Source organism: Oncorhynchus tshawytscha, linkage group LG08 (genome assembly GCF_018296145.1).
Source record: "Oncorhynchus tshawytscha isolate Ot180627B linkage group LG08, Otsh_v2.0, whole genome shotgun sequence".
Classification (NCBI taxonomy): domain Eukaryota; kingdom Metazoa; phylum Chordata; class Actinopteri; order Salmoniformes; family Salmonidae; genus Oncorhynchus; species Oncorhynchus tshawytscha.
Window position 1 is genome coordinate 80,281,627 of NC_056436.1, and position 20,540 is coordinate 80,302,166.

Consider the following 20,540-nt stretch of genomic DNA (forward strand, 5'->3'; position numbering starts at 1 on the left):
CAGCGGATCCCCAGCCCTAATTCACTCAGCCTCCTGTCTCTTAACCCTGGGGAACAGTTGTGTGTGTGTGTGTGTGTGTGTGTGTGTGACAAACTACCAGTCGAAGAGGACCACATGCTTCTCACAGTGTCTTGCTAAAGCTACAATATGCCGTAGTTAGAGGTTCGTGGGAGTAGGTTAGGTGGGTGTAAGGCTAGGTATATTGGTAGGCTGGGTGTGGGTTAGGTGGGTGTAAGGCTGGGTGTATTGGTAGGCTGGGTGTATTGGTAGGCTGGGTGTGGGTTAGGTGGGTGTAAGGCTAGGTATATTGGTAGGCTGGGTATATTGGTAGGCTGGGTGTGGGTTAGGTGGGTGTAAGGCTGGGTGTATTGGTAGGCTGGGTGTATTGGTAGGCTGGGTGTATTGGTAGGCTGGGTGTGGGTTAGGTGGGTGTAAGGCTAGGTATATTGGTAGGCTGGGTATATTGGTAGGCTGGGTGTATTGGTAGGCTGGGTGTATTGGTAGGCTGTGTGTGGGTTGGGTGGGTGTAAGGCTGGGTGTATTGGTAGGCTGGGTGTGGGTTGGGTGGGTGTAAGGCTGGGTGTATTGGTAGGCTGGGTGTAGGTTAGCTCAGAGTGGGATGGGGGTGGAGGTTCATGAAGTAAATGGCCATGACTTGGAGAGGGAAGTGAGTGCGACTACATTGATATCTCAACATAATCATCAACAAGCACATTGATATCTCAACATAATCATCAACAAGCACATTGCACCAATCACTGAGCAAAGGGGGAAGCCTTTGGTAATAGTCATTGCACCAGTCACTGAGCAAAGGGGGAAGCCTTTGGTAATAGTCATTGCACCAGTCACTGAGCAAAGGGGGAAGCCTTTGGTAATAGTCATTGCACCAGTCACTGAGCAAAGGGGGAAGCCTTTGGTAATAGTCATTGCACCAGTCACTGAGCAAAGGGGGAAGCCTTTGGTAATAGTCATTGCAACAAACAAAAAAAACTCTAAGAAAAGGGAGCCATTTTCATTACAATCCCAAAATTCAAATAAAAAATATATCTTGTAAGGAAATACTATAATATTTAATAGACGACCACCACCAGGAGAGCGGAGCGTGCTTTTAACCCCACCATTTTCAAACACTGGAGGTGGTACAGCTAGCGTGTTGTTATGGTTTCATCATTACACAACAAGAGAAGAGCTGCTGCTCACACAGAGCGGACGACAACATTAGAGCCAACACATAATTAGAGGGATGCAAGTGGAGAAGCGATGGCTTGTTTGTTCTGTGCTGAACATATATCCTCTTCACCCTTGCATGATTGTAAATGCCAACCCCCCGAGTTAACATAATTGTATCTACTGATTCCGTTTTCCATTCTGAAACCTTTAAATGCTTCCTTTTTAGAGAGAGAGAGAGAGAGAGATCGAGAGCGAGCGAGAAAAAGTGAGAGAGAGATAGAGAGAGAAAGAGGAGACTTCAGAATATAGATTGAAGGTAATTGTGTAGGAAGGAATACTTTATCTCAAAACACTTAGGACCTTCATCACTTTTCAAATGTTTTCCTTTTCAAGTGTTTCTTTATTATTCAGAGGATGTTTATAGGACAAGATCGTTACGATAGCTGGCGAAGTCTCAAGGTTTTGCTTGCCTGAGGTAGAGTATCGCCTGATAAGCTGTAGACCACACTATCTACCTGGAGAGTTTTCATCTGTATTTTTCATAGCTGTCTACATACCACCACAGACTGAGGCTGGCACTAAGACCGCACTCAATGAGCTGTATTCCACCATAAGCAAACAGGAAAACGCTCGCACAGAGGCGGCGCTCCTAGTGGCCGGGGAGTTTAATGCAGGGAAACTTAAAATCGGTTTTACCAAATTTCTATCAGCATGTTATTAAATGTGCAACCAGAGGGAAAATAACTCTGGACCATATTTACTCCACACACAGAGATGCATAGAAAGCTCTCCCTCGCCCTCCATTTGGCAAATCTGACCATAATTCTATCCTCCTGATTCCTGCTTACAAGCAAAAATTAAAGCAGGAAGCACAAGTGTCTAGATCAATAAAAAAAGTGGTCAAATGAAGCAGATGCTAAACTACAGGACTGTTTTGCTAGCACAGACTGGAATATGTTCCGGGATTTCTCCGATGCCATTGAGGAGTACACCACATCAGTCACTGGCTTTATCAATAGGTGCATTGATGACGTCGTCCCCACAATGACCGTACGTACATACCCCAACCAGAAGCCATGGCTTACAGGCAACATCCGCACTGAGCTAAAGGCTAGAGCTGTGGCTTTCAAGGAGTGGGACTCTTTTTTTTACCTTTATTTAACTAAGCAAGTCAGTTAAGAACCAATTCTTACTTTCAATGATGGCCTAGGAACAGTGGGTTAACTGGTCTAGGAACAGTGGGTTAACTGGTCTAGGAACAGTGGGTTAACTGGTCTAGGAACAGTGGGTTAACTGGTCTAGGGTGGGTTAACTGGTCAACTGTTAGGAACAGTGGGTTAACTGGTCTAGGAACAGTGGGTTAACTGCCTTGTTCAGGGGCAGTTAATAACCCAGAAGCTTATAATAAATCCCGCTATGCCCTCCGACGAACCATCAAACAGGCAAAGCGTCAATATAGGACTAAGATGGAAACATACTACACCGGCTCTGACGCTCGTTGGATGTGGCATGGCTTGGAAACCATTACAGACTACAGAGGGAAGCCGAGAGCTGCCCAGTAACATAAGCAGCTTTTCCGGAAGACTGTGTGATCATGCTCTCTGCAGCCGATGTGAGTAAGACCTTTAAACAGGTCAACATTCACAAAGCCGCTGGGCCAGATGGATTACCAGGACGTGTACAGCGAGCATGCGCTGACAAACTAGCAAGTGTCTTCACTGACATTTTCAACCTCTCTGTCCAAGTCTGTAATACCAACATGTTTTAATCAGACCACCATAGTCCTTGTGCCCAAGAGCACTAAGGTAACCCACCTAAATTACTATTGACCCATAGCACTCACGTCTGTAGCCATGAATTGCTGGTCATGGATCACATCAACACCATTATCCCAGAAACCCTAGACCCACTCCAATTTGCATACAGATCCATAGATGATGCAATCTCTATCGCACTCCACACCGCCCTTTCCCACCTGGACAAAAGGAACACCTATGTGAGAATGCAATTTATTGACTAGAGCTCAGCGTTCAACACCATGGTGCCCTCAAAGCTCATCAATAAGTTAAGGACCCTGGGACTAAACACGTCCCTTTGCAACTGGATCCTGGACTTCCTGACGTGCCGCCCCCAGGTGGTAAGGGTAGGTAACAACACATTCGCCACGCTGATCATCAACACAGGGGCCGCTCCGGTACTCCTGCCCTCCTGTACTCCCTGTTTGCTCATGACTGCACGGCCAGGCATGACTCCAACACAATCATTAAGTTTGCCAATGACACAACAGTGGTAGGCCTGATCACTGACAACGACGAGACAGCCTATAGGGAGGAGGTCAGAGACCTGGCCGCGTGGTGCCAGGACAACAACCTGTCCCTCAACGTGATCAAGACAAAAGATATGATTGTGGACTACAGGAAAAAGAGGACCGAGCACCACCCCATTCTCATCGATGGGGCCGCTGTGGAGCAGGTTGAGAGCTTCAAGTTCCTTGGTGTCCACATCACCAACAAACTTACATGGTCCAAGCACAACAAGACAATCTTGAAGAGGGCACAACAAAACCTATTCCCCTTCAGGAGATTGAAATGATTTGGCATGTGTCCTCAGATCCTCAAAAGGTTCTACAGCTCCACCATCGAGACCATCCTGACTGGTTGCATCAGTTCCTGGTATAGCCTCCGACCGCAGGGCACTACAGAGGGTAGTGCGTACGGCCCAGTACATCACTGCTTCCTGCCATCCACGACATCTATGCCAGGCGGTGTCAGAGGAAGGCCCTAAAAATTGTCAAAGACTCCAGTCACCCTAGTCAAAAATGGTTCTCTCTGCTACCGCATGGCAAGCGGTACCGGAGTGCCAAGGTCCAAGAGACCTGAAGAGACTCCTGAACTCCAAGAGACTCCTGAACATCTAATCAAATGGCTACCCAGACTATTTACATTGCCCCCCCCCCTTTACACCGCTGCTACTCTCTGTTGTTATCATCTATGCATTCCCCTCTCTCTGCTGGGATTATCTGCCTTCAACCCTATTACAGGGGCTGAGTCACTGGCTTACTGGTTCCCATGCCGTCCCCAGGAGGGGTGCGGTATCCGGTGTCCTGTGGGAATTTAAGTATGCTCTCTCTAATTCTCTCTAATGACTTAGGACCATGCTTCAGGACTACCTGGCCTGATGACTCTTTGCTGTCCCCAGTCCACCTGGTCGTGCTGCTGCTCCAGTTGCTCTTTAATTACTTGTTACTTTTATTTCTTATTCTTATTTGAACTGCATTGTTGTTTAGGGGCTCGTAAGTAAGCAATTTACTGTATGGTCTACACCTGTTGTATTCTATACATGTGACTAATACAATTTGATTTGATTTGCCATTTACAGCCCCCTGAATATTTTTGCATTCAGGGAGGGAAAGTAATTTAAAATATAAAATAATGAGCAAATATGGTAAAATAGTAGTGTGAAAGGAATAATTCAACACAGCCGTCAACACTGCTGCCAGGAAATCGAAGCAAAACTATCTCCTTCCTGCCAAAACAACCCACTGGAAGCTATACACAGAACCAGCACTCAGAGGAACAAAACAAAATAGATTCAATATATATATATATATTCAACACAGAACCAGCCCTCAGAGGAACAAAACAAAATAGATTCAAATATATATATATTCAACACAGAACCAGCCCTCAGTGGAACAAAACAAAATAGATTCAAATATATATATATAATATATATACAGTGCATTCTAAAAGTATTCAGTGTCCCTCAGTGATTATTCATGTCCCTCAGTGACATGAATAAGTATATTTCATACATTCAGAACCCAACACAGTCTTATTCTAAAATGGATACAATTGTTTTTTTCACCCTCATAACTATACCCCAGAATGACAAAGTAAAAACTGTTTTTTAGAAATTTTTGCAAAAATAAATAAAAAATGAAATATTACATTTACGTAATTAGTATTATTATTATTATTATTATTAGACCCTTTACTCAGTACTTTCTTGAAGCACCTTTGGCAGCGATTACAGCTTCAAGTCTTCTTGGGTATGATGCTATAAGCTTGGCACCCTTGTATTTGGGGAGTGTCTCCCATTCTTCTCTGCAGAACCTCTCGAGCTGTCAGGTTGGATGGGGAGCGTTGCTACACAGCTATTTTCAGGTCTCTCCAGAGATGTTTGATCAGGTTCAAGTCCTGGCTCTAGCTGGGCCACTCAAGGACATTCAGAGACTTGTCCCGAAGCCACTCCTGTGTTGTTTTGGCTGTGTGCTCAGGCTTGTTGTCCTGTTGGAAGGTGAACCTTCGCCCCAGTCTGAGGTCCTGAGTGCTCTGGATCAGATTTACATCAAGGATCCCTCTGTACTTTGCTCCGTTCATCTTTCCCTTGATCCTGACTAGTCTCCCAGTCCCGGCCGCTGAAAAACATCCCCACAGCATGATGCTGCCACCACCATGCTTCACCGTAGGGATCGTGCCAGGTTTCCTCCAGACGTGACACTTGGCATTCAGGCCAAAGCCTTCAATATTGGTTTCATCAGACCAGAAAATCTTGTTTCTCATGGGTAGAGAGTCCTTTAGGTGCCTTTTGGCAAACTCCAAGCAGGCTGTCATGTACCTTTTACTGAGGAGTGACTTCCTTCTGGCCGCTCTACCATAAAGGCCTGATTGGTGGAGTGCTGCAGAGATGGTTGTCTTTCTGGAAGGTTCTCCCCCACAGAGTAATCTGTTTGGCCAGTCGGCCAGCTCTCCCCGATTAATCTGTTTGGCCAAGAGCTCTTGGTGGTTTCATACTTCTTTCATGTAAGAATGATGGAGGCCACTGTGTTCTTGCTGACCTGCAATACTGCAGAAATGTTTTGGTACCCTTCCCCAGATCTGTGCCTCGACACAATCCTATCTCTGAGCTCTACGGACAATTCCTTAGACCTCATGACTTGGTTTTTGCTCTGACATGCACTGCCAACTGTGGAACCTTATATAGACAGGAGTGTGCCTTTCCAACTAATGCCCAATCAATTGAATTTACCACAGGTGGACTCCAATCAAGTTATAGACACATCTCAAGGATGATCAATGGAAACAGTATACCCCTGAGCTCAATTTGGAGTCTCATAGCAAAGGGTCTGAATACTTATGTATATAAGGTAATTCTGTTTTTTATTTTATTTAAATTATTTTTTTTAATCAAAAAACCTATTTTCACTTTGTCATTATGGGGTATTTGTGTGTAGATTGATGTGGAAACACATTTATTTAATTAATTTTAGAAGACTGTAACGTAACGAAATATGGAAAAAGTCAAGGGGTCTGAATACTTTCCGAAAGCCCTGCGTATATTATCGTTCTTATCCTCTCTCAGATGTGCTTTATTTTGCTTTGTCCTTGATAAGCCATTACAGTATCATTAACACCACCATCGTCATCATCATCTCCTCCTCCTCCTCCTCCTATCCCAGATTGTCATTGAACCATTTACTTAATGAGGACGGACAAGACAGGTTCTACTTACGTACGGATGGCGGATGTTGGTTTGTATGTGTTTTCTATTAGATGGAGTCACAACTCAACCATTTACCCACTTACTCATGTATCATATAATACCAATATTGTGATGTCACTGCTACGACAGGCCACTGAAGTATGAGAAATCTAAATGCTTTGTCACCCACACGGATACAGTTGAAACACTCTCTTCTCCTTACAGAGGGATCGACTGTTTCAACGTGTAGTGAGTGGATGCAAAGCAAACACAAAAAAGATGTGGTTCTGCTCAGCCCAGGACAGACTGTATCAACCGGTTAGGCATCAACACCGCCGCTCGCGGCCCTGACTGGCAGAATACGTTGTGGTGAACACATTTCAAAGTTGCCATGGAAAGTGTACCATAATAGTAGTGACCACAATCGTTCGGTTTTCCACAGAAGAAGACTCGTTGGCGACCACCTGTTGTTCTAACACATTTACTAATCGCTGGTACTCGTTCCAGTAGCCAATCTGAAACAGAGAAAACACAGGTTAGCATAGCAACCATGAAATTAGAATGAGTTCTATTGTTCACATTCCATTTCTGTTAGCAACATACCCTTTTGTCCGATCGCCCCCCCCCTTCTCCCCCACTATCAGTGTATAAACAGTCAAGTGGAACATTTCAGTAACAGATTATAAATGCTTATATGTGCTTATAGCAGGTAAAACCAAAAACCTATTCGCTTTAAGAAGTGTTCAATTTACCCACTTATAAAACCAGCCTTATAGATTACTGGAGGTGAAGCCTAAATCTACTGTCATTCCTTATAGATTACTAGAGGTGAAGCCTAAATCTACTGTCATTCCCTATAGATTACTAAAGGTGAGGCCTACATCTACTGACATTCCTTATAGATTACTAGAGGTGAGGCCAAAATCTACTGTCATTCCTTATAGATTACTAGAGGTGAGGCCTAAATCTACTGTCATTCCTTATAGATTACTAGAGGTGAGGCCTAAATCTACTGACATTCCTTATAGATTACTAGAGGTGAGGCCTAAATCTACTGTCATTCTTTATAGATTACTAAAGGTGAGGCCTAAATCTACTGACATTCCTTATAGATTACTAAAGGTGAGGCCTAAATCTACTGACATTCCTTATAGATTATTAGAGGTGAGGCCTATATCTACTGTCATTCCCTATAGATTACTAAAGGTGAGGCCTAAATCTACTGTCATTCCTTATAGATTACTAGAGGTGAGGCCTAAATCTACTGACATTCCTTATAGATTATTAGAGGTGAGGCCTAAATCTACTGTCATTCTTTATAGATTACTAAAGGTGAGGCCTAAATCTACTGACATTCCTTATAGATTACTAGAGGTGAGGCCAAAATCTACTGTCATTCCTTATAGATTACTAGAGGTGAGGCCTAAATCTACTGTCATTCCTTATAGATTACTAGAGGTGAGGCCTAAATCTACTGACATTCCTTATAGATTATTAGAGGTGAGGCCTATATCTACTGTCATTCCCTATAGATTACTAAAGGTGAGGCCTAAATCTACTGTCATTCCTTATAGATTACTAGAGGTGAGGCCAAAATCTACTGTCATTCCTTATAGATTACTAGAGGTGAGGCCTAAATCTACTGTCATTCCTTATAGATTACTAGAGGTGAGGCCTAAATCTACTGTCATTCCTTATAGATTACTAGAGGTGAGGCCTAAATCTACTGACATTCCTTATAGATTATTAGAGGTGAGGCCTAAATCTACTGTCATTCTTTATAGATTACTAAAGGTGAGGCCTAAATCTACTGACATTCCTTATAGATTACTAGAGGTGAGGCCAAAATCTACTGTCATTCCTTATAGATTACAAGAGGTGATGCCTAAATCTACTGTGATTCCTTATAGATTACTAAAGGTGAGGCCTAAATCTATGGGAAGACCTTGACTTTACTTCAGGATAGGCTAGCGACAAATGATACAGGTGGGAGACCTACTGGATGGTGTACAGGTAGTAGATATACTGGTTGGTGTACAGGTAGGAGACCTACTGGTTGGTATACAGTTAGGAGATACACTGGTTGGTGTACAGGTAGGCGATCTACTGGTTGGTGTACAGGTAGGCGATCTACTGGTTGGTGTACAGGTAGGAGATCTACTGGTTGGTGTACAGGTAGGCAATCTACTGGTTGGTGTACAGGTAGGCGATCTACTGGTTGGTGTACAGGTAGGAGATCTACTGGTTGGTGTACAGGTAGGAGATCTACTGGTTGGTGTACAGGTAGGCGATCTACTGGTTGGTGTACAGGTAGGCGATCTACTGGTTGGTGTACAGGTAGGAGATCTACTGGTTGGTGTACAGGTAGGAGATCTACTGGTTGGTGTACAGGTAGTCTACTGACAGGTAGGAGATCCACTGGTTGGTGTACAGGTAGTTTGACCTGTCAGTGTCTGTCTGGGCCTGTCACCCCCCTCCTCTATGACCTGTCAGTGTCTGTCGGGAGTCTGGGTCTTCATGGTCATGATCCAAAGTGTCTCTCTCTCTCTGATACTCTCTTTCTTTGTCTGCCTATCTGTATCTCCATCTCACTGTCTATATCTCTGTCTCTCTCGGTCTCTTTCTCCCTCTCTGTCTATCTCCCTCCCTCCCTCTCTGTCTGTGAGGGGTTAGACACCAGGGCTGTGGGGCATTAATTGGAGGAGTATAGTGTCTGGAAGGCAGTCAGTCAGATCCCACGTCACATCAGAAAAGACACACACTGCTTCAGATAATGGGTATATAAGGTGTGCAAATACAGTCTGTTAAAACTAAGAGGCTTTAACCAGAGTTATTTCACATTGGACCCATAGGGCTCATGGGGCTCTGATCAAAAGTAGTGCACTATATTGAGAATATGGTGTCATTTGGGATGCAGGCATTTGACCATTCTGTAGTCTCCATTGTTGGAGTGTGAAGAGGATACTTTTTGAGAATGTCAGGAGAGTTTTGATGGAGATATTCTCATCTCCTCTTGTGAGTACTAGATATTATTGTTTCAACAGTTAGAGAGCCTGTAATGGAGATAACAGATTGATTCTATAGGAGCTGGGGGCTTTCAGTAGGGAGCAGTTGGGAACGGAGCTGGTGCTGTTGGGCTTGTAGCAGTCATCAATCTGAGTGCAGCCTACACAACCTGGAGGAAAGCAATCAGACTCTCTGGTCTCTACTAACCATCCTGACAGGCTGATGTCTGGGTCTCTGTCTGAAGAAGCAGGCTTCACTCCAACCCACTCAAATGACCGCTATGGAAACAAGCCTTTGGACTTTATTTGTTTTTTATCCTCGATAATTCATAATGTCGGTAATGTCTCCAGTTGGAGCAGTATACAACTTTTAAATATCAATCAATCAAACACCTACACACCAGGAAGTGATCTAAGCTCACAGTCATCTAACACTGTCAAGTGTTAGATTAAATAGTTCCTACCAAGGGTTGGATCCGGTTCAGGGAACAGAACCGAAAACTGGAAAATAACAAAATGATTTGAGGAACTGAATCCGAAGAAGAAACGAAAGTGATCTATACTGTTCTAGAAGATAACTGTTATTGGAAAATGGAAAATGATGTTATTTTTAGTTCTGGGCATTTTCTTCCAGTCCCACAAAAATCACAACAAAGTGCCTATGCAAAGGCCTCACTCTGTCACTCAAAAACTTCTTCTGGCATCTGACTGCCACCTGTAAATCTTTACCAGTTGGTGTAGACTACCTGCCCTACCCTCTGATGCATGGGTTACTGTAGCCCCTCCCCTCTGATGCATGGGTTACTGTAGCCCCTCCCCACTGATGCATGGGTTACTGTAGCCCCTCCCCTCTGATGCATGGGTTACTGTAGCCCCTCCTCTGATGCATGGGTTACTGTAGCCCCTCCCCTCTGATGCATGGGTTACTGTAGCCCCTCCCCTGATGCATGGGTTACTGTATGATGCATGGGTTACTGTAGCCCCTCCCCTCTGATGCATGGGTTACTCTAGCCCCTCCCTTCTGATGCATGGGTTACTGTAGCCCCTCCTCTGATGCATGGGTTACTGTAGCCCCTCCCCTCTGATGCATGGGTTACTGTAGCCCCTCCCCTCTGATGCATGGGTTACTCTAGGCCCTCCCTTCTGATGCATGGGTTACTGTAGCCCCTCCCCTCTGATGCATGGGTTACTGTAGCCCCTCCCCACTGATGCATGGGTTACTGTAGCCCCTCCCCTCTGATGCATGGGTTACTGTAGCCCCTCCCCTCTGATGCATGGGTCACTGTAGCCCCTCCCCACTGATGCATGGGTTACTGTAGCCCCTCCCCTCTGATACATGGGTTACTGTAGCCCCTCCCCACTGATGCATGGGTTACTGTAGCCCCTCCCCTCTGATGCATGGGTTACTGTAGCCCCTCCCCTCTGATGCATGGGTTACTGTAGCCCCTCCCCTCTGATGCATGGGTTACTGCAGCCTACTGATGACGTTACAAGAGTGATTCAGAAATTAAGAAGGGATGTTTAATTGGAGATGTTTAATTAACTTGCTAGTTTTTCAACGCTCTCTCCTCACCCGCAGTTGAATCTGACGCCCTACACTGTGACTGGCAGCACAGTCTGTGTGTTTGTCTTCCATTATGATTAAATCATGCTGTTACGACAAAATATAATTTGCTCTTAACGACTTTCCTATACAGATTAAATCTCTTACCCGCTACATAGCAAGCTGCTCTATCCACACTGATTGGTGAAGTCATTTCATGAGCTAATTGTTTAAAAAAAAAGGAACAGAAATTACCATCTAAACCAAAACCATGTGGTTTAAAAAAAGAACCGGACCGGAACTTTATTTTGCTGGTCGGAACAGCTGGTCGAAAATAATTTTGGTCCCAACCTCTGGTTCCTACAGACATTTGTAGAAGTCCTCCGTCTGTCATGTAGGAGAACTTGTATCGAGGGCATGTTTGTCGTAATTCATAAACAATGAGAGGAAGAAGTAATGAACTAAACCCTAACGTCTGACTGATAGTTACCCTGTTCTGATGGAGACAACAATTTCTCAATTATTTGAGATTTAGTAGCTGAGTCTGTATGGGGTTATAGAGAGCGCTGTGTGTGTGTGTGTGTGTGTGTGTGTGCCTGCACCTTCTTCGGTCCCCCTGTTCTCATCTCATAGACGTCTATAGTGTAGTTGGACCTCCGGCCATAGCTGTCAAACTGGATGTTCCCCGTCATCCCCTGAACCTGGACCTGCACCGCGGGACAGTAACACACAGACGCAAAACACGCAGAACAACGTGTAATACAGACTGCCAACTTATTATCAAATGGTTGAAAAAGCTGGTATTAGGAAATGGCAGGTATTCACATAGGCAGGGCTGTTGGCGATAATCAAATGATGGAACTGATAGGCTTTAATAAAAGATGTGGGTTTATGGTAATGAGAATGAGAGGCTCTTTGTATTTGAGAGAGATGAGCTGAGGGGGAGAGAATTTCACTGTGAGAGGTCTGTGTGAGGACATCTGGGAAGCAGAGGAGGAAATTTGTCCTGTTTCTATAGCTCTCTCTCTCTCTCTACCCCCTCTTTCTTTCTTTCTCTCTCTCTCTCTCTCTCTCTCTCTCTGCCCTCTCTTTCTATCGCTCTCTCTCTCTCTCTCTGCCCCCTCTTTCTATCGCTCTCTCTCTCTCTCTGTCCCTCTTTCTATAGCTCTCTATCTCTCTCTCTGCCTTTCTTTCTATAGCTCTTCATCTCTCTCTCTGTCCCCCCTTCCTTCCTTCCTTCCTTCCTTCCTTCCTTCCTTCCTTTCTTTTCTTTCTTTTCTTTCTTTCATTCTCTTCTTCTTTCTTTCTTTTTCTTTCTTTCTTTCTTTCTTTCTTTCATTCTCTGTCTCGTGTATCTCAATCTAACTCTTACCCACTCCATCTCTCTCACTAACACCCCCTCTTTCTCTGCCCCTCCCTACATACCTACCTCCTTCTCACTTTCCTCTCCACCTCCTTCCCCATCTGCCCCTCTTTCTGTCTCTCTCCCTCCTACCATTTTGAGAGCTCTCTCAATGTCGATGCCCTGGCTCCATGGTACGGCAGGGTTGGCCAGACAGTCTCCTGCGCCTCCTCGGCGTGACACGTCTACCCGTTGGCGCCGCAGGTACCGGAAGGCCTCTGCGATCACCAGGATGGCATCGTGGGTCAGAGCTGACGTGTACTGCCGAGGACAGAGAGAGATCAGAGGGATCACAAGAGAGATCAGAGGGATCACAAGAGAGATCAGAGGGATCACAAGAGAGATCACAAGAGAGATCAGAGGGATCACAAGAGAGATCACGAGAGAAGAGAACACTGAACACTAGCTGGCAAACAGTACATCATTAATTAATAATTTAATTATTCCATTCATTATTTTATTAATTCAGGTATGAACAGGGGACAAAGTAGAATATTCTGGGGATGGAAAACTGCAGAAGTCAAATCAAATCTAAAGTTATTTGTCACATGCGACCGAATACACCAGGTGTAGACCTTGTAAGTGCGCTGTGAAGATCTCTCTCTGCGGAGAGATTCACTGTAGAGTTGAAACACATCGATTTAACCATCACAATGTCCCACATGTTCATCCCAAACCTTACCTTGATTTGGAGAGAACTGGTCGTTCGGTAACCAACACCATGACTAAATGTAATAAGGCAACAGTAAACATGCCCCCCCCCCCTCCCACGGGCCAATTAACCACACCATCTCACTCTCTCCCTCTCTATTTCCCACTCTCACCATCTCACTCTCTTCATTTCTCTCACCATTTCTCTCTCTCTCTCTTCCATTTCTCTCTCTCACTCTCTCACCATCTCACTCTCTCTCTCTCTCTCTCTCTCTCTCGCTCTCTCACCATCTCTCTCCCACTCTCCCACTCTCTCTCACCATCTCACCATCTCACTCTCTCACCATTGCACTCTCTCACATCTCACCATCTCACTCTCTCACCATCTCACTCTCTCACATCTCACCATCTCACTCTCTCAACCTCTCACCATCTCACTCTCTCACCATCTCACTCTCTCACCATCTCTCTCTCTCTCTCTCTCTCTCTCTCTCTCTCTCTCTCTCTCACTCTCCCACTCTCTCTCACCATCTCACCATCTCACTCTCTCACCATTGCACTCACTCACATCTCACCATCTCACTCTCTCACCATCTCACTCTCTCACATCTCACCATCTCACTCTCTCACCATCTCACTCTCTCAACCTCTCACCATCTCACTCTCTCACCATCTCACTCTCTCTCTCTCTCTCTCACCATCTCTCTCCCACTCTCCCACTCACTCTCTCACCATCTCACTCTCTCACCATCTTACTCTCTCACTCAATTCAATTCAAGGGGCTTTATTGGCATGGGAAACATATGTTAACTTTGCCAAAGCACGTGATGTAGATAATATACAATATTCTCTCTCACTATCTCTCTCTCACCATCTCTCTCCCACTCTCCCACTCACTATCTCTCTCTCACTCTCTCCCCATCTCCCTCTCACTAACTTTTTTCACCAGTTATTTCTATTGGTTATTCACGGTGTATGTATTCCTGGTGTCACTATGTCTGTTTATTTGATTTGTGTCTTATCTTTCTCTCTGCCTGGTTGGAAAATAACCCGTAAACATTTCACTGTTAGTCTACACCTGTTGTCCTGGAAGTGTATGATTTGAGGAATACATTTCAGTTCATTCATTGGCTCCCAATCGGTGTAACTTTGGAAATGCCGGATCTCTATGTCAGGATGCATCATTCATCCAAGTTTGGTGGGAATTGGGCCACAGTGCTGCCAGAAATATCGCTTGTGACTAACATACGAACGTGGGGGACAATTAAGTGTAATTTCAAATGCATTGATCATTGTTTAATTACATGTAAATTGAAGCTATGCTAAAACGATGCTTCCGACCTGATCTGTCTATCGATGTCACGTTCTGACCTTAGTTCCTTTATTACTGTCTATCGATGTCACGTTCTGACCTTAGTTCCTTTATTATGTCTTTGATCTGATCTGTCTATCGATGTATTGATCATTGGTGAAGGAGAGAAATGGAAAAAATTTAAGAATGGGAGAGTGACATACTAAGAGGAGAAGGGAGAAGAGAGGAGAGGAGAAGGAGAGGAAAGGAGAGGAGAAGAAGGGAGAAGAGAAGGAGAGGAAAGGAGAGGAGAAGGAGAGGAGAAGGAGAGGAGAAGAGAAGGAGAGGAGAGGAAAGGAGAGAGGAAAGGAGAAGGAGAGGAAAGGAGAGGAGAAGAAGGTAGAAGAGAAGGAGAGGAAAGGAGAGGAGAAGCAGGAGAAGAGAATGAGAGGAAAGGAGAGGAGAAGGAGAGGAGAAGAAGGGAGAAGAGAATGAGAGGAAAGGAGAGGAGAAGAAGAGAGAGGAGAAGGAGAGGAAAGGAGAGGAGAAGAAGAGAGAAGAGAAGGAGAGGAAAGGAGAGGAGAAGAAGGGAGAAGAGAATGAGAGGAAAGGAGAGGAGAAGGAGAGGAGAAGAAGGGAGAAGAGAATGAGAGGAAAGGAGAGGAGAAGAAGAGAGAAGAGAAGAGAGGAAAGGAGAGGAGAAGAAGGAGAAGAGGAGAGGAAAGGAGAGAAGGAGAAGAGAGGAGAAGAGAAGAGAAGAGAAGGAGAGGAGAGGAGAAGGGAGAAGAGAGGAGAAGAGAAGGAGAGGAAAGGAGAGGAGAAGAGAGGAGAGGAAAGGAAAAGAGAAGAGAGGATAAGAGAAGAGAAGGGGAGGAGAGGAGAAGGAGAGAGAGAGGAGAAGAGAAGGAGAGGAAAGGAAAGGAGAAGAGAGGAGAGGAGAAGAGAGGAGAAGAGAAGGAGAGGAAAGGAAAGGAAAGGAGAAGAGAGGATAAGAGAAGAGAAGGGGAGGAGAGGAGAAGGGAGAAGAGAGGAGAAGAGAAGGAGAGGAAAGGAAAGGAGAAGAGAGGAGAGGAGAAGAGAGGAGAAGAGAAGGAGAGGAAAGGAAAGGAAAGGAGAAGAGAGGAGAAGAGAAGGAGAGGAGGAGAAGGAAAAGAGAGAGGAAAAGAAGGAGAGGAAAGGAGAGAGAAGAAGGGAGAAGAGAGAGAAGAGAAGGAGAGAAAGGAGAAGATAGGAGAAGAGAAGGAGAAGAGAATGAGAAGAAAGGAGAGGAGAAGAGAGGATAAGAGAAGAGAAGGAGAGGAAGGAGAAGGAGAAGGAAGGAGAGAGGAAAGGAGAGGAGAAGAAGGGAGAAGAGAGGAGAAGAGAAGGAGAGGAAAGGAGAAGATAGGAGAAGAGAAGGAGAAGAGAATGAGAAGAAAGGAGAGGAGAAGAGAGGAGAAGAGAAGGAGAGGAAAGAGAATGGGAGAGTGACAGATACTGAGAGGAGAAGAATGGAGAAGGACAGGAGGGAGAGCCCTCTATCCAAAAGAAGAGATGGATTCATTCTGTTGTGCATACATAACAGTACATCATGAAAGGCTTGGCTGCTGTTCTGTAGTCTGCAGTAGGTACCTTGAGCGGGGTGTTCTTGGCCTCTGGGAATTCCCTTTCATCCAGTCTCTCCCAACGCTGTAGGAACTGCTGAACGATGGAGTTCTCAGGGCTCACTATCTGGAAGCCTGATATGTTGGCCCCGCCTTGGAAGACCTTGTCCAAGCTCACATTGGAGAAACCCTGACATCAGAAAGAGGGGAGACGGGGATGGAGAAGAGGGAAGGAGAGAAGGAAGGGGGGAGAGAGGGACGAGGGAGACAGGGAGAGTGGGATGGAGGGAGACGGGGAGAGAGGGGTGGAGGGAGAGAGGAATGGAGGGAGAGAGGAATGGAGGGAGAGAGACAGGGAGAGAGGGATGAGGGAGACAGGGAGAGAGGTATGGAGGGAAACAGGAGAGAGGGATGGAGGGAGAGAGGAATGGAGGGAGAGAGAGGGAGAGAGGGATGGAGGGAGACAGGGAGAAAGGGATGGAGGGAGAGAGGGATGGAGGGAGAGAGGGATGGAGGGAGAGAGGGATGGAGGGAGAGAGGGATGGAGGGAGAGAGAGAGGGATGGAGGGAGACAGGGAGAGAGGGATGGAGTGAGACAGGGAGAGAGGGATGGAGTGAGACAGGGAGAGAGGGATGGAGTGAGACAGGGAGAGAGGGATGGAGTGAGACAGGGAGAGAGGGATGGAGGGAGAAAGGTGAGAGGGGTGGTGGGAGACAGGGGGGAAGACAGAGAGGGAGACATGGGGGAAGACAGAGAGGGAGAATGGGGGTGAAAAGGGATGGAGAGGGAAAGAAAGAGAAAAGGCATTCAAAGAAAGAGACCAAGAGACAGAGGGATAGAAACAGGAAGAGAGACCGAGAGACAGAGGAAGAGGAACAGGAAGAGAGAGACCGAGAGAGACAGAGGGAGAGAAACAAGATGAGAGAGACCGAGAGACAGAGGGAGAGAAACAGGAAGAGAGAGACCGAGAGAGACAGAGGGAGAGAAACAGGATGAGAGACCGAGAGACAGAGGGAGAGAAACAGGATGAGAGACCGAGAGAGACAGAGGGAGAGAAACAGGATGAGAGACCGAGAGACAGAGGGAGAGAAACAGGAAGAGAGAGACCGAGAGAGACAGAGGGAGAGAAACAGGATGAGAGACCGAGAGACAGAGGGAGAGAAACAGGATGAGAGAGACCGAGAGACAGAGGGAGAGAAACAGGATGAGAGAGACCGAGAGACAGAGAAACAGGATGAAGAGAGAGAGACAGAGAGAGAGAAACAGGATGAGAGAGACCGAGAGACAGAGAGAAACAGGATGAGAGAGACCGAGAGACAGAGGGAGAGAAACAGGATGAGAGAGACCGAGAGAGACAGAGGGAGAGAAACAGGATGAGAGAGAGACCGAGAGACAGAGGGAGAGAAACAGGAAGAGAGAGACCGAGAGAGACAGAGGGAGAGAAACAGGATGAGAGACCGAGAGACAGAGGGAGAGAAACAGGATGAGAGAGACCGAGAGACAGAAGGAGAGAAACAGGATGAGAGAGACCGAGAGACAGAAGGAGAGAAACAGGATGACAGAGACCGAGAGACAGAGAGAGAAACAGGATGAGAGAGACCGAGAGAGACAGAGGGAGAGAAACAGGATGAGAGAGACCGAGAGACAGAGACAGAGAAACAGGAAGAGAGAGACCGAGAGACAGAAACAGGAGAGAAACAGGATGACAGAGACCAGGATGAGAGACAGAGGACAGAGAGAAACAGGATGAGAGAGACCGAGAGACAGAGGGAGAGAAACAGGAAGAGAGAGACCGAGAGACAGAAGGAGAGAAACAGGATGAGAGAGACCGAGAGACAGAAGGAGAGAAACAGGAAGAGAGAGAAGAGACAGGATGAAACAGATGACAGAGACCGAGAGACAGAGACAGAGAAACAGGATGAGAGAGACCGAGAGACAGAGAAACAGGATGACAGAGACCGAGAGACAGAGACAGAGAAACAGGAAGAGAGAGACCGAGAGACAGAAGGAGAGAAACAGGATGAGAGAGACCGAGAGACAGAAGGAGAGAAACAGGATGACAGAGACCGAGAGACAGAGACAGAGAAACAGGATGAGAGAGACCGAGAGAGACAGAGACAGAGAAACAGGATGACAGAGACCGAGAGACAGAGACAGAGAAACAGGATGAGAGAGACCGAGAGAGACAGAGGGAGAGAAACAGGATGAGAGAGACCGAGAGACAGAAGGAGAGAAACAGGATGAGAGAGACCGAGAGAGACAGAGACAGAGAAACAGGAAGAGAGAGCCCGAGAGACAGAAGGAGAGAAACAGGATGAGAGAGACCGAGAGAGACAGAGACAGAGAAACAGGATGACAGAGACCGAGAGACAGAGACAGAGAAACAGGATGACAGAGACCGAGAGACAGAGGGAGAGAAACAGGATGAGAGAGACCGAGAGAGACAGAGACAGAGAAACAGGATGACAGAGACCGAGAGACAGAGACAGAGAAACAGGATGAGAGAGACCGAGAGAGACAGAGGGAGAGAAACAGGATGACAGAGACCGAGAGACAGAGAAACAGGATGACAGAGACCGAGAGAGACAGAGACAGAGAAACAGGATGACAGAGACCGAGAGAGACAGAGGGAGAGAAACAGGATGAGAGAGACCGAGAGAGACAGAGACAGAGAAACAGGATGACAGAGACCGAGAGACAGAGACAGAGAAACAGGATGAGAGAGACCGAGAGACAGAAGGAGAGAAACAGGATGAGAGAGACCGAGAGACAGAAGGAGAGAAACAGGATGAGAGAGACCGAGAGACAGAAGGAGAGAAACAGGATGAGAGAGACCAAGAAACAGAGGGAATTCACGCCTCAAAATAATAAAACTTCCAAGAAAATGTTCAGTGAATCACCTTGAAAGTGCATTTAGGGATTTGAAAACATCAAAGGGTCATGAGGAAGGATGTCATACATCTAGCTACTCAAAGTAACTCAATACGTCTAGCTACTCAGAGTAACTCAATACATCTGGCTACTCAAAGTAACTCAATACATCTAGCTACTCAAACTAACTCAATACGTCTAGCTACTCAAAGTAACTCAATACGTCTAGCTACTCAAACTAACTCAATACGTCTAGCTACTCAAAGTAACTCAGTGAGGAGTATTAGACCCCACAAGGTAGTGAATAGTCACAGAATGGAAAACTATTTTATCTTCAGCCCTAAGATACGGTACAACAACATGGTTCAGTCTGTCCGCCTAGAAAACCTAACATAATGTAATATATTCTGACAAGCCTACAGCTCCAACTGCCGTCAGATTACACACTGCCACATGGAAACGTGTCAGCTTTCTTTCCATGGTCAAACTGTTCGTTTCAGAATGCAGCGTCGTGTTATGGAGAACAAGGACATGTGTCCGTGAATTTTGCATAATGGGGAATTCTAAAGTCAGGGACACAGTGGAGAGAGAGAGACCAGCAGGAGAGGAGAAGAGAGGAGACAAGAGGAATGGCCCCTTGTGCTCATCTTAAACCAGTCTTGATAATATCGGAGTCAACCTGACACTTCCATTTCCCACTTTAACCCTCTGACTACAACAGATCAGACACTATATCCAAAAGGTAGAATAGTAAAGTAATGACATCATCACGATTCACAAACCCTGTTCTCCAGATGGAGGCAAGGAGAGAGGATGCAAGGAATCAAGGAGATATTGAGAAAGGTTGACCTACTGTTTCTTAGAAGTATAAACTAAAGAGTTAATCCCAAATCGCACCTTTCTCTCTACATCGTACCCTACACCAGAGCCCAGTAGAACACTGCATGGGGAATAGCATGCAATTTGAGATGCTGCCTTGTATCTAGTGTTGACTCACCAGGTTCGACAGGATGTAGTGGTATCCACGGGCGTTCTTCCCCAGAGAGACCACCTGTAGGAGAGATCAACACAAAGGTGAGCCAACCAGTGTTGACTGAGCTGTGTCATGGGGTGTAATGGGAAATTGCTGATATTGGGTTGGTTAAGCGTTAACCACTAATGGTTAAGGTTAGGATTTGGGGGAAGCTGATACTACATTTGTTACTAGGGGAAACACCACCCCAGAGCTGGTCAAACATGATACAGGTTAGTCAACCAACCAAGGGGCACAATAACAGCTCATACCTTCAGGTACAGTCCTCTCCATAATATTGTAAGAACACACGGTTAACTATTAATAAAGACTAATTACACCAGCTGATAATGAGAGAACCCTTCTTCTAGACAGGTCTGGTGTTATAGACAGGTCTGGTGTTATAGACAGGTCTGGCCTTATAGACAGGTCTGGTCTTATAGACAGGTCTGGTCTTATAGACAGGTCTGGTTTTATAGACAGGTCTGGTCATCTAGACAGGTCTGGTCATCTAGACAGGTCTGGTG

At 45.8% G+C, this 20,540-nt stretch overlaps 1 protein-coding gene across 5 annotated transcripts in view; it reads right to left on the reverse strand.

Annotated features, from left to right (window-relative positions):
* The window catches only part of LOC112238336 (glutamate receptor 3-like), a 167,360-nt gene that overhangs the window by 58,199 nt on the left and 88,621 nt on the right, over window positions 1-20,540 (reverse strand). For all 5 annotated transcript variants that reach the window (XM_042326042.1, XM_042326040.1, XM_042326037.1 and 2 more), the window contains exons 3-7: window positions 19,999-20,052; window positions 16,158-16,319; window positions 12,698-12,865; window positions 11,805-11,909; window positions 7,059-7,169 (exon numbers count right to left, since the gene is read on the reverse strand). In XM_042326042.1, coding sequence (XP_042181976.1) covers window positions 7,059-7,169; window positions 11,805-11,909; window positions 12,698-12,865; window positions 16,158-16,319; window positions 19,999-20,052 — 600 coding nt within the window. The remainder of the gene's footprint in view (window positions 1-7,058; window positions 7,170-11,804; window positions 11,910-12,697; window positions 12,866-16,157; window positions 16,320-19,998; window positions 20,053-20,540) is intronic.